Genomic DNA, 13,889 nt, shown 5'->3' on the forward strand with positions numbered 1-13,889 from the left:
GATCCCAGCCAATGTCTTTGTAAACAAATGCTGGAAGGTTCTAGCTTTCTGTGCTGCCACCTTACTTACTTTTCTGAGTTTTATTAACCCTGCAGTATTATTTGTTTAAAACATTTTAGCTTGCTTTCTCCCATCTCTAAATGTTTCTTTTAAAACCAAGCGTCTCAGTTATTCCTGCTTGCAATGTTAAACCGAGCACTCTGTTGAACTGACAAAATACTAAAGACAGCTTGTCAATGTTTCTTTGTCACTAATAATATTTCCCCGTTCTATATAAAAATAAATGGACAACATTCAGATGTCACAACACACCACAGTTGTTAGTGGTATAAACAAATCTGGACTTCCTGGGTTTTTATGCTCGGCCATCTCTTTCCTTCCATGTGGAGCCAAGTCTGAAGAAATCCTCAATCTAACCACAATTACGATATCTGCATTTGAACACTTCATAAAGTTGAGGCTTGTGTGTTTGCCTGCAAACTTGGATTCTGAAGTCTGATTTGAACGCAAGCAACAAACCTCAGTTTGTTAATGCTACAAATGAGTTTGAAGATTGCCTGATTTTCATTGTACTCTGTGCACTGAAGGGACATATGAGCCCAAGCATTAAGGTCTCATCACATTCAAATTGCAGCTTGTGATGTCTAAATGTTGCTTTGGTGAGCTAGCCATACTTACACTGCCATGTTCCTAGGCTGGATGTAGTTTCACCCGCCAGATGTTTCTTTCAGTTTATTCAAAAGAATCAATACCTTGCTGCTAACTGATTCGCAACCGTTGCTATGATAACCTGCCACTTAGCTGCCATATTGCTTCCCCCGTAGGCAGTCAGGCCGTTTAGCAAGATATCTTTGGAGATAAGCAAATCTTCCTTCCATGCATGATAGTAGCTTTGGCACTCTCCCCTTAGACTTCACTGAATGAGATTACCTATGCCATGTTTTTTTGAAGCAGTAAGTCAGAATTTGTGCCTCTTGATTAGAAAGCAGATTACATGTAGTTCCCAAGCTGAGCATTCCTTAGATAGGTAAGCCTTTTTGTCCAGTGCTGGGTTACACAGCTCTCTTCCTGCAAGCTACTGGGACATAAAAGTAGACATCCACTTAAAAGGTTTGCATTATAGGGGCCCAGGTCTACTGCAGCTGTAGAGGCAGCTGTCCTTTTTGCAGAGCCTCATTCTAAAGACAATGCCCAATAACAAACACCACCATCCTTCTAATTATCAGTGACCTTGACTTGTGTAGTCTCTGTAGTATCTCCTTGTTCAGTGATGAACATCACTTGGGGTGTGGGAAGCAGGAAAAGGGAATCTAGAGCTCATTCTGGATCTCCATCTTCGGGTAGGATGGAGGTTTGCATCAGAGAAGGACTCTGATAATGCATGGATAATGTTTTTATAGCCTCAGAGCTCTGCTCTCCGCTGTGCTTTGCTTGTTAGGATTTTCCGTTGGCCAGGACGTGCCTGTGCATGCGCATGGGTGGGCATATCTGTGCCATATGGTGTTTTCATTCTTACCTGCTGCTTTGTCTGACTCCCAGTTCTCTCTTGCTAAACAGAACAGATATGTGCCTTGCATTTTCTTTTTCTTATCATACCTACTTGAGGCATCATATGCTGTGCCCTATTCCAGCCTATGCCAGTACGTGGGGCACCTTTGGGATTTGGCTGCCATCCTCCTTCATCAACCCCTTCCCCGCACTGCCGCCACCACCACCACCAATGTGCACACTTTATTGGAAGAAACACACCCTTTTGCCTTCTCTTAAATACTAAATGTGTTCCGGTTTGTAGCAAAACTTGTTTCCCTGCACATGATTTATCAAACCAGGCTGCATACTGAAATGCATGTGCGTGGAGAGAGAACGGATTCCCCAGAATGAGTGAGGGAGTGTGTGAGAGAGTGAGAGAAACAGCATATCCTGGCTTAGTTCTTTGGGGAGATGTTTTTTGTGTGCAAAACGACTCGCCACCCCTGGGTGTGCAAGTTGGGCAGAAAAGTTCCCTCACCAGATTTAAGTTACCACCAACCATTATAGCAAGGGTAGTCAACCTGTGGTCCTCCAGATGTCCATGGACTACAATTCCCATGAGCCCCTGCCAGCAAACGCTGGCAGGGGCTCATGGGAATTGTAGTCCATGGACATCTGGAGGACCACAGGTTGACTACCCCTGCATTATAGGACTTTTCAGGTGGCCTGTGGGACAACCAGCAACGGGAGGCAGTGTTTCCATTGCCACTGTTAACATCTGTTGACTTGTAGCCCCTTAAAGCAAGGGATCCATTCTCTTCCATGCACTTTATGACGCATGTAACTTTATGATGAATTCCCTGAAGGGCAGCGCCATGCACAGGACTGCGTCGCATGATTTGGGTGAAAACTTATTTTTTTATTAGATTAGATGAAAGGAATGACTTGAGTCTCGACATCCTCTCATGTTGACATATTTTCCCCTCCCCTCCAAGGCTTTGGCACTTCAAGCACATCTGGGTTTAACTTCAGCAATCCTGGCATCACAGCATCTGCCGGCCTGACATTTGGGGTGTCCAATCCGGCCTCTGCAAGCTTTGGCACAGGAGGACAGCTTCTTCAGCTGAAGAAACCCCCAGCTGGAAACAAGAGGGGGAAAAGATAAAGGGCCGAGGGGGGGAGGCACGAGGGAGGGGGGCCGAGAGGAGGGGCACTGCTGCATTCACATGGCTCATTGTGATAAAATCTATTTTTTTAAGCTGATAAAATAAGATGCTCTGCATCTTGGAAATTTATAACATTTTGCTACTTCTCCCTGTCCTGGATTATTAAACTGTAATTGTAACAGCTATTTTCTTGTGATTCAAAGCCCAATTAAGAACTTTTTTTTTTTTGGTCTTAGGTTTAGATACGTATTTCATGATTTTAAAATCTTGCAAAATCATATATTTAACCCAATAGTAGCAGAATATTTTTGTCAATAAACTTTAAACTGTGTAGAGAGACATGCATATTTGGAGGGGTTTGGTTTTTGTATAGATAAAGTTATATTCTAGTAAAATTGCTAGAGCCCATACCTTCTGTTTCTTGATACAGCTTTTTAAAATCATCCGGGTGGGTTTTTGTGTATATGTATGTAAATATATACAGTACAGATACACAGTTGCTTGTGCATCGCTGGTACATTTAATTCATTTCAAACTTTTCCGATAAGGTTAGGTCAAGTGTGGTGTCCATAGTTCATGTCCCCATGTGTGGGGGAGACGTGGGGCAAAGACCTGCTTTGCTGCCCTGCTCAGTCACTGCCCCACTTCCATGGCTACGGGGCAGAGATGTTTTGATTGGGGCTCCTTGTGAACAACCCCATGTGTGTAGTCACAGATTGCCTGTCCAGTTTATCAGATTTGATGTGGGAAGTGGTCCCTGTGAATTAGAGCCTGCATGGATATAATATCCATTGAGATATCCATTGGGATACTGACCCTCAAGTCAGTATCAAAGGTGGGACAGGAATGCTGAGTGAAGAGGGACCTAAGGGATGCTTCTGATCCCTGTACCCTTGCCATGTGAAGGAGAGCGGTCTGTGGACAGGCCTTAAATAAATGCTTCCGAGTTTAGTTTTGGTTCTGAATGGTTCTCAGCCCCCCCCCCCATACACACACACACACACATACATATGCACATACTGTCTCAGTGTATCAAACACAAAGCATGTATTTTCAGGTCCTAAGACATAACAGGCTGTCTCATCTGTTGTTTTTCATTTTCATTTCGTTTCCATTCAGCGTGTTAAGCTGTGCATTCACTGTTAACATGCTCAAGCTGGTTGGTTTTGAACCGTGGCAGTTTTTTCAGATGCAGGGCTTGAGAAAGAATCCATGATTTTGGAAGAGCAGACGGCTGGTTGATGCATACTGAAACAGCCCCAATCTGCACAAATTATCACGAGTAGCATTTCTTGTACGATGAGCATAACAGAAGAGCACTCTGGGAAAGGTGCGGTGGGAAGTCTTAGAAGCGGCGTGCACCAAGGACAAAGAAGCCGCTTCTGCAGACGTTCTCGCCTCACCTTGTACTCCGCACATATCAGCATGCAAGAGAAATCAGTTCAGACAGGGGCTACTTCAGAACAAATGAATACACTTTGTGTGGGGCATTTGTTTCCAATATAGACCAAGCCTGGGCTATTCTGAGACAAGCATCAGTTCCCAAAAGGGGCTGCTCGCTTATACTCAAAGACAGCAGGCACAATAAGCAGCCGCAAAGTGTCAAGCAAAGCCATAGGCAAAGAGCGGACTCTGGGACACAGTTGTCATTCTTGTCTTGCATTTGAGTTCCAGTGATAGCATACTTGCATGTTAAAGCTCTGTCTCCCGCTCAGTAATGGGAACGGGTTCCTTAAACTAGGGGCTCAGTTGTGGGAACGCGGGTTCCTTAAACTAGGGGCTCAGTAGTGGGAATGCGGGTTCCTTAAACTAGGGGCTCAGTTGTGTGAACGCGGGTTCCTTAAACTAGGGGCTCAGTAGTGGGAATGCGGGTTCCATAAACTAGGGGCTCAGTAGTGGGAATGCGGGTTCCTTAAACTAGGGGCTCAGTTGTGGGAACGCGGGTTCCTCAAACTAGGGGCTCAGTTGTGGGAACGCGGGTTCCTCAAACTAGGGGCCGCCCAGTGCTGCCTGCACGGATCCTGTTTGTTTCAGCAGGGCTTTTGCTAGGCCATTCCTTCGAGGGTGGTGGGCTGTCAATCAGCCTGTCTCATTACTGCCTCACCATGCGTCTGCATAGAACTTCAGTCGGGTCCGGTCTTTTTACATAGAAACTATTTTGTATATAATCCAAGCAACTATTTGCAGGTCTCATGTAGGCACCTTTGAAAAGTGTAATGTATATATTCTTGTTTGGAAATTGTCTGCTTTCAGTTGTTGAGTATTACTTTTGTAAATTCTGGCTGTTTTTTATGTCTTACGAAACGAGTAATCAGGCAGATGTGTGAGTCTTGAATTTGATGTGTTCAGAAATAAGGGGGGGAATAGCTTAGTTAGCATATGGTTTTTCACCTTTCTACCCATGTGCTAGCAATATTTGAAGAATGAGCAGGATGTTGAGTTTGTTTTGTTTATTCTGTTTATTTTGAAGGATGGTAGAGCTTTTAAACGGGATGGGATTAAGAAAAAGCTTAAAATTCATTTCAGACCACCGTTTTGCTGTGAATTAGTCTTGGGCTTGTATTAGGTTTAAAGACAAGCAGGCCTGGCGTGTGTGTTTCTGCTTTTTACAAGATTGCGATGTTGAACCACTGAATTTTCCTTGTTGTATATAACTTGTGAAGCTATTTTTTTAAACTGTTGCTGTCTTTGTCCACACGTGCAGCTTTGTGTTTCACAAATAATAATAAAGTGATTGAAGTGTACCTGGTCCTTAGAAATTGTCTTTATTTCCGCCACCTGTCCCTTTCCCCCCAAAGACCACCGAGAGAGTGATCCTACTGCACACCTTGACATGAAGACAGTGGTCAGTGGGATCAAAGATACGCACGCAAGCCAGCACCATATAAGCCTCTTTGAATCCTCATTCAGGGTATATATGAAGTTAAATGTGCTTTCTTCCACATTGCAGTGTTGTGTCTCATGTACACTTGTATAGACGGGTTCAAGCGGGTAGCCATGTTGGTCTGAAGCAGCAGAACAAATTTAGAGTCCAGCAGCAAGACTAATTTTGCTAATTTTGGACTCAAAACTTGTATGGACAGTGTCATATGGGAACCAGGCCTCACCCGTTGTGTTGCCATCATCAACCGAGAAGCGTATCGTCAATCACTTCTTGTGCTAAGAGTAATTGCTGCTGAGTGTTGTCCGTTTGTTCATACACTACCTTTGTCCACCCTACTGCTGAGCCATTTGTATGTTAATCACAACCTCTTCCATTCTTCCAAAGAAATTTTAAGATTTTCTAAATAGAACAGAAGCTTGTTTAATCTGTCATTTTGGGCTCAAATTAACACACTTGAATGTATTTGATAATGACTGAAAGTCAAGAAATGACACATGAAAATATTGTTTTTAAAAGGGATCCAACAACACAGATAACCTGAAAGTTTAATGATGAATTGTTAGTGTGTCTATAGAGCAATTTTTGCTGTGGTCAATACAATTGCAAAAGCTTGAGAACAAACTGGGAAATGTGGCCATTGGGGGTCTTAGACTACCCTAGTGCAGTGGCTTCCCTCCCCTTTTCTAATTTTACAAAAAGCTTCCCTCCCCTTTTCAACTCCAAAGCTGTGTATAGGAATGCAGATACCAGGTAAATACCTAATTTAAATTCATGCCAATAAAGGTACTCTGACTCTGCCTAATTTAAACTGCTGTATGAACATCAAGAGTAGTCATTGGGGTTTTTAACTATAATTTCTTGCATGTTAGATAGTTTTGTCTTCTCCATCTTCTTTATTTGTGCTGTTACTGACCCTATATCCCTTGGTGTACTGGTTAGGTGCGCCGACTTCTAATCTGGTGAGTTGGGTTTGATTCCCCACTCCTCCATATGCAGCCAGCTGGGTGACCTTGAGCTTGCCACAGAACTGATAAAGCTTTTCTGACCGAGCAGTAATGTCAGGGCTCTCTCAGCCTCACCCACCTCACAGGATATCTTTTGTGGGGAGAGGAAAGGGAAGGTGATTTTATGCTGCTTTAAAACAAATGGTGGAGAAAAGTGGCATCTAAGAACCAACTCTTCTTGTTAAATTTTTTTAAATTGGATTGGGATTCTTGAGCTAATTGATAATTGATAGTAGACCAACAAAAATTAGAGACGAGTAGCATCTTAAAAAATGCCACAAACTTTTCCAGAATATAAGCTTTTATGAGTCAAAGCTCATCATACTCCAGAAAATGTTGTTATTTAATATGTTGCAAAACTTGAATTTTGAAGCAACTACCTCACTCAGCTTTCATTACAGCAGAACAAACAGCCCTGGAAGATGCACAAGGTAGAAGAAAATAATTTTTTTGTACCAGATTTTTCTTGTTAGATTCCTAAAGGTGCAAAGGTAGAATGCCAGATCATGTCCCACTTATGCCCCAAAATAGCGCAAACACATTGGCTGGAATCCAAGCTGCTTTTCAGGCTAATGGAAGGACCTTCATGCTAGCCCAGTAAATGTTTTATTTACTTTTTCTTTAAACAACAGGAAATAACTCTCCCTTTCAAAAGCAATTTGCCATTAGCCCTAGAGGCAAAGGAAGCTGCCCTGTCAACAAAACATCCTCCCTGTAATAACAGCACTAGTTCCACAGTGTTCTAGAGCAGTGGTCCCCAACCTTTCCGAGGCTGGGAACCGGCAGGGCATCGGGCCGCGCCCCCGCGGGCCACGCCCGCGCGGATCGGGCCGCACCCGAGCCGCGCCCGCGGGCCGCGCCCACGCCGCGCCCGCGGATCGGGCCGCACCCGAGCCGCGCCCGCGAGCCGCGCCCACGCCGCGTCCGCGGATCGGGCCGAGCGGGCGTGGCCTGCACGGGCGCGGCCCGGCCCTGATTCCCTCTCCCCGCCTCCCGTAGTTAGTTGCTTCCCGGGCCGCAAGCTTGCGGCCTGGGAAGTTTTTTACTGCGGGGGGGGGCGGGGAGAGGGAGCCGCGGCCCGGTGCCATGGCCTTTGCGGCCCGGCACCGGGCCGCGGGCCGCAGGTTGGGGACCACTGTTCTAGAGGTCCCACCCTCTCAAAATGGATTTTTTTTCTGTGCCCCCTTTAAAAAAATCTATTCCGAAAATCATTGGTGATGGTGGGAGGCCAATCCAATTTACAGAATGTTCTAATGCAGGGGTAGTCAACCTGTGGTCCTCCAGATGTCCATGGGCTCATGGGAATTGTAGTCCATGGACATCTAGAGGACCACAGGTTGACTACCCCTGTTCTAATGGGTGCATGTGTAGATGGATACTGGGTTAGTTTGTGTGTGTGGGGGGGGATTCTCCACCTCATTGACTCCTATTAAATGGTTCATTCTATTTTATTCCAAAGACTGAACAATCTCATATCCTTCACCTGCAGAGGTTCTTTGCCCCTCTCCTTCAGACAATGCATCCAATAACAGCGGTCTGTGTTGTAAACTAAAGTGTATTTTTTTAAAAGAATGGGTGCTGCTTACCCTCTTTGAAATGTTCTGTCTCTGAAGTATTGGTGGGATGCAACCAGTAAATAAGACTGCAGGGACCAATAATGAGCTCCATAGTTTGCTACATGAACAATGCTTTAAAAAAAGTTTCAATGGAAGAACACTTGGAATGATTTGTGCATTTGGGGGTTGGTTCATGCCAGCTTTCCCTCTGGATCTTGCCTGATTTCCCCTCCGTTCTGGAGTCTGCGTCCTGTGTGGCTGCTGGTCATGTAGGCCCCACAATCCCTCCCAGGTATAGCCTTTGTGACCATCTCAAGTGGGTTCCTCTTTTGCAAGCAGGAAAGCTGCCAAGATTCAACCCAAAATGACTATATTTAAATAAAAATCAGATCTTTGTTCTGTTTCAATGGGACTTAGAAATTCCGGATGGATCACACCTTCATCCATCTACGAGTATGGAGGAGCTTCCAGTCCACAGTGCCCCAGGTTAGTTAATTCCTGTGAAACTGATGTTTTGATCCATACTCTGGATAAAGGTAGGGTTTGAAGGCTTTTTTGAAGTCTCCTTTTGTAAGCGTCTCTCAGCCTGACCTGCCTTACAGAGTTGTTACGATAGAAAGGAGGTGGGGAAATGCTGTTCACTGCCCTGAGGCCCTTGGGGGGGGGGCAGGTAGGATAAAAATGTATTACAATTATTAGAATCAATAAAACCGCAGGACTCCCCCCCCCCCCAAAGAGATTTAAACAGGCAATAAGATATTTCAAACTGGCGCAAGTTGTCAAAAATAAAAACAGTAAAGTCCACTAGCTGCAAGAAGGACAGAAAAAGTTCCAGAGGCAAGGAAATCTGGTTATACATCCAGACTGCTGGTCATCAGAGGATTATCTTAACTCCCCAGTACAGTGGGAATAGAGACATGCAGATTTTCCCGTGGTAATTTTGGGGTCTGGTCCATTGGACCTACCAAAATTTCAGGATTCTCCCCACAAAAAGCCAGATCCCAATACTGGTAGAGTAATTGGATCTGGGATTTTTAAAAAATCCTGAATTTTTTTGGGTTCAAGAGACGCAAATTGGAAAATGCAGAGACAAAGTTGCAAAGGCACTAAAAACAGCTGAACCATGGCTCAACGTGGGTGTTTTGGGGCCCCTTTAAACCCACAAGCAACCAATTCTGTGCAGGGAACTTTCCCTTGCAGGCTTGGCTGGGGCTTTGCTGGGCAGCCCAGTTTAGACCTGACTGCCTAACAGGCCTGACTGTCAGTGAGCTGATCCTGTGGGGAAAATTCTCCCCACAGGTTCTGCTGGGGCTCTGCTGGGTGGCCCATTTTAAACCAGGCAGCAGAACTCACCAAACAACTGATCGTGCCAAGAGAATTCTCCCTGGAGGCTCAGCTTTGGGTCTGCTGGATGGCCCAGTTAAAACTGGGCCGCCAAGCATACCCCAACGAACAGCTGATCCTGCAGAGAGTGCATGATCAGCTGTTTGGTGGGGTCTGCTGCATGGCCCAGGATCTCTCCACCTCATGCAGACCAGCAGGAAGGGCTTCTGCTTGAAGGTGCTATAAGCCAGGGGTAGTCAACCTGTGGTCCTCCAGATGTCCATGGACTACAATTACCATGAGCCCCTGCCAGCAAATGCTGGCAGGGGCTCATGGTAATTGTAGTCCATGGACATCTGGAGGACCACAGGTTGACTACCCCTGCTATAAACCACCATGCAGCAGAAGCTGTCCCCAGGATCTGTATAGGGTGGGAAGGTTTCTTGCCCCCACATGCGGACCCGAGAGGATCAGCCAGGACAGCAGGGGCTGAGAGCTTCCAACCCCTCACCTGACCAGTGTGTCTGAATACACCCGAATAAAAGCTCCCCCCACATCAGCTTTTATTCAGGTCAGTTATACTGGTAGCTGATCAGATCCAAGGATCTGTAATTTGCTTAAATAATACCTGGAAAATACCAGTAAGGTATATTTTTTCCAGCACAGTTGAGCCAAGTGCACACCTGTAACTGGGAACTCTCCTTAGAAGGTAAAATGCCTAACCTGACGCCATCGAACTTTGGTCATGAGAAGGCTAGGAAAGCCTGAAGGCTCTAGGAAGAAAGGGAGACCCAACATGAGATAGATTGACTCGGTGAAGGAAGCCACAGCACTCAGTTTTCCAGACTGGCACAAGGCTGTTACATCATGGGATGCTTTGGAAGACATCAATTCATAGAGCCGCAGTAAGTCGGAAGCAACTGAGGAAAAACTGCCCAAATCTATTTAAGAAGCTTGATAGACGAAAACCAGGCTTTCCCTCAACATAAACCAAGCTTACTGCCCTGTGGTATAATTATCATTCAGAAGAACAGACAATAGATTCTGTTTTTGGTTTGCCTCAGTCACTCATCTTTGGCATCTCCAATGAAAGGGCCTCTGGCAATAGCCCAGGACTTCTGAGAGCCAATGCTGGTCAGGGCAGAAAACACTAGCCAGACCCAGAGCCTGGCTTTGCCTGGGATGGGTTTATGTGCATGTGTGTGTACATCTTTTTACATGTAGTGGCTTGATACAAAGTGAATGTTCTACTGTTCAATACTTCCCTCTTCAGTGCTGCTTCTGGGGTGGGTGGGATCAATGAATTCCACTGGAGCCTTGGGGGTGCAGACCTTGGACATAACCTACTTCAATGTCCTAAACTTGACAGTTGTCAATCAATCACACTTGCTCTTGGAACCAAAGGACCCAGAAACCTCCACTCAGGCGGCATGATCAGTGGTGCGTCAGCCAGCCGAATCATCATATAAATAAAACATCGCTTTGGAACCACAAGATTACAGCGTTCCTAATTTGAAAGGAAACTCTTGTTATTAGAACAAAATCTGAGTCCAGTGGCACCTTTAAGACCGACATGTTATTCAAGGTATTTTTTAAAAGCTTGTATCATGCATCAAGCTTTGTTGGTCTTAAAGGTGTCGCTGGATTCATTAGATTCAAGTGGGTAGCCGTGTTGGTCTGAAGTAGCACAACAAAATCAGAGTCCAGTAGCACCTTTAAGACCAGCAAAGATTTATTCAAGGCGTGAGCTTTCGAGTGCTTGCACTCGAAAGCTCACGCCTTGAATAAATCTTTGCTGGTCTTAAAGGTGCTATTGGACTCTGATTTTATTGTGCTGGGTTACTTTGTGTAACTCAACTTGGAATCGTTTTTTGGCTGCAGCCTCCTTGAATATTGTCATATAGGAGCATCACCACAAGGGGGCAATAAGTGGCTGGAATTCTGTTCCAGAAGGAAAAGACCCTTGCCAAGCCCCAGGTATGTACCGAGTATGCACAAGCGATTTGTAGCAAGCTGCCTGTCCGTTGTTCTTTTTCTCTCCGTCCCAGGCATCACTAAGCGGCGTTCGCCAGGAATGACACAGCTTAGCACCATCCTGGAAATGGATCCAGATTCCAACTCTGACCAGTGAGAGAAATGTAAACAGGCCGCCTCCTGGCAAGAAAATGCCCTGCCTTCTGCCCCTGCCAGTTTCACTGCAACATTGTGCAGTCTAGCAACAGCGACCTTGCAGAGCTGGTGCCAAGCCAAGCCTGTTTGTGATAATGTATCATTAATATACCTAGACATGAAGCTGCCTTGCAGTGAGTTGGGCCATTGGTCTAATGGGGTCTGAACTGTCCACTCTGATTGGCAGCAACTTTCCAGGGTCTCCAGTTGGGTGGTCCTCCCCATCCATCACCTTAGCCTGCTCACTGGAGATGCCAGGGATGGAGCCTGGGACCTTCTGCAGGGAAAGCAGATGTTCCGCCACTGAGCCACCCCTAAAGGCACCATGGATGGTGCCGTGGGAGTAGACCTCCATGCAAAAATCGGTCACACTCTTTCAGCCTAGTCTGCTCCCAGGGTGGTGGTTGGGAGAAAACAGAGGTGGAAAGAATGGCATTGCAAGCTTCTTTGGCTCCCAGTTGGTGAAGAAAATGGGGAATGCATCAATGAATACAAGTAAAATAAATATATAGCATTCTCCAGGACCTGAGGTCTCCTAGGTAGACACACCGGCAAGACTGAGACTTGCTTGGTTGTCTCACATGCCTCCCAGACAGATCCTGGGACCCCACCATGAGCTTAATAGCAACTGGCCGGTCACTGGCCATCAGAAACTTCACCTTGTGGATCTTGTACACCAAGCGGCACTTCACAGCACAGCTACAGAAGCCAGTTGCAAAGTTGGCACCCCTCAATGGAGCTGCCTTTACAGGGGCTTGTTTTCCATTGGGAGGAGAAGGGAACAGGATGGCCATTCCCCATCAGACAGGCAGGCCGTCACACCATAACTGGAATCAGTGCAGGATAGCACGGCTGTCTGAACCCTGCCTCTCTCCAGGTGTTTTGCACAATATGCGGTGCTTGGATCAGCCTCTGCGTGATGATTTATGTACCTAGAAAAGGCACCCGCTGCTTCCCCAGCTTGGTGGGTGAAAGTAGAGTCAAGTCTCAGCCCACTTATGGTGACCTCCGTGTGGTTCTATTAGTCAAGAGACGTTCAGAGATAGATTGAGGGAAGAAGACCATTAAAAGTAACAAGCCATGAAAAACAGCCACAGCATAAAACATGTATTAATTAATTAATTTGATTTCTCGACCGCCACTCTTGGACCAAGCCAGCTCGTGGTGGTTTACAATAAAAGCCCAAATAAAACAGTATATAGAACAACAATCCTATCCCTTGGCAGCATAAAAAAACAACCCTGCTACAACCTCCCTCCCAGCCTGCCAGTCCAGAATAGACCAAAATGCCACCCACACCACCCACAGGCCTCAGGAAGGTATTTTAAAAAGGCACACCTCTGGTCCTTGATGTTCTGCTCTATCACAGGTAAAAGCCCTGTCTCTGGTCTCCACCCAACACACCTCAGGGCAGGGGCCCAGAGAACAATGCTTGTGAAGAGGGTCTGGACTGGTGGGCTTCCTACAGCCATTGCAACACATCTTGCAGTCACGCATCGTATCAAGAGACTTTATACCACTCCTGGATGTTCATGATGGGGCAGGGCATGGGGACTATATATGGACAAGGTGGTCCATGTGGGCAAAAGCCCGAACGTGTTACATTGTGGATGCTGGGTGGGCTATGGCAAAGGGACCCATGTGGAGTAACCCTCGAGTTTTCTTTTCTCTGTGAATAAATGGAAGCAGCAGCAGAAGAGATAAGCAGTCAGTGAGTTTCAAAGTGTCCTGCCCCTCTGGCTACTCTTGTCAGTGTACCCAAAAAAGCAGGCAAGCAGAGTGTTCATTGTATGCACAGATCTCTCCCACGTATGGCTCTATAATAACGAAGGGTAAATCTATGACGATTCTGTTTGGAATATTTGGGGGGTTTTCTTCTTTAAAATTAAGATACCGGTTACTTTATTTAATAATTGCACATGACACAAAGTGTTCAAATTAGCCAAAGGCTGGATTAAATTTCCGCGGTGTTAATTTCAAGCATTAAGGCACTGCTGAAATTAATTTTAAATTGCGACCGGGGTTATATTAGTTTAACTTTCAGCCCATCCTGAATCTCTTCTGTGGCTAAATAGATGACCTCATTTCCAAGTGCCCTCAGTTTTACACCTTCCGTAAACTCTTGTGACTGCTTAATAAAACAAGAATGAGGTCTCATTTCACACACACACACACACACACACACACTGTCCCTCGTTTCAAATGAATCCACAAATGGAACGGCAATGTTAGTTCAGCTATGGTCTCTTAAAACAATCACCCTTAAAATTTCATTGACTGTTCTCTATATCAGGGGTAGTCAAACTGCGCCCCTCCA

At 45.7% G+C, this 13,889-nt stretch overlaps 1 protein-coding gene across 4 annotated transcripts in view; it reads left to right on the top strand.

The window, feature by feature from the left end:
* NUP58 (nucleoporin 58) overlaps positions 1 to 11,648 on the top strand; it is a 37,720-nt gene extending 26,072 nt beyond the window's left edge. For 3 of the 4 annotated variants that reach the window (XM_077341739.1, XM_077341737.1, XM_077341741.1), the window contains one exon: positions 2,466 to 5,380. In XM_077341739.1, coding sequence (XP_077197854.1) covers positions 2,466 to 2,635 — 170 coding nt within the window. In that variant the 3' untranslated portion in view covers positions 2,636 to 5,380. Of the gene's footprint in view, positions 1 to 2,465; positions 5,381 to 8,497; positions 8,567 to 11,451 lie in introns of those variants that run through there. The other variant, XM_077341738.1, reaches the window with a different exon arrangement.
* The last annotated feature ends 2,241 nt before the right edge of the window (positions 11,649 to 13,889 follow it).

This window comes from Paroedura picta, chromosome 6, assembly GCF_049243985.1.
Source record: "Paroedura picta isolate Pp20150507F chromosome 6, Ppicta_v3.0, whole genome shotgun sequence".
NCBI classification, from domain to species: domain Eukaryota; kingdom Metazoa; phylum Chordata; class Lepidosauria; order Squamata; family Gekkonidae; genus Paroedura; species Paroedura picta.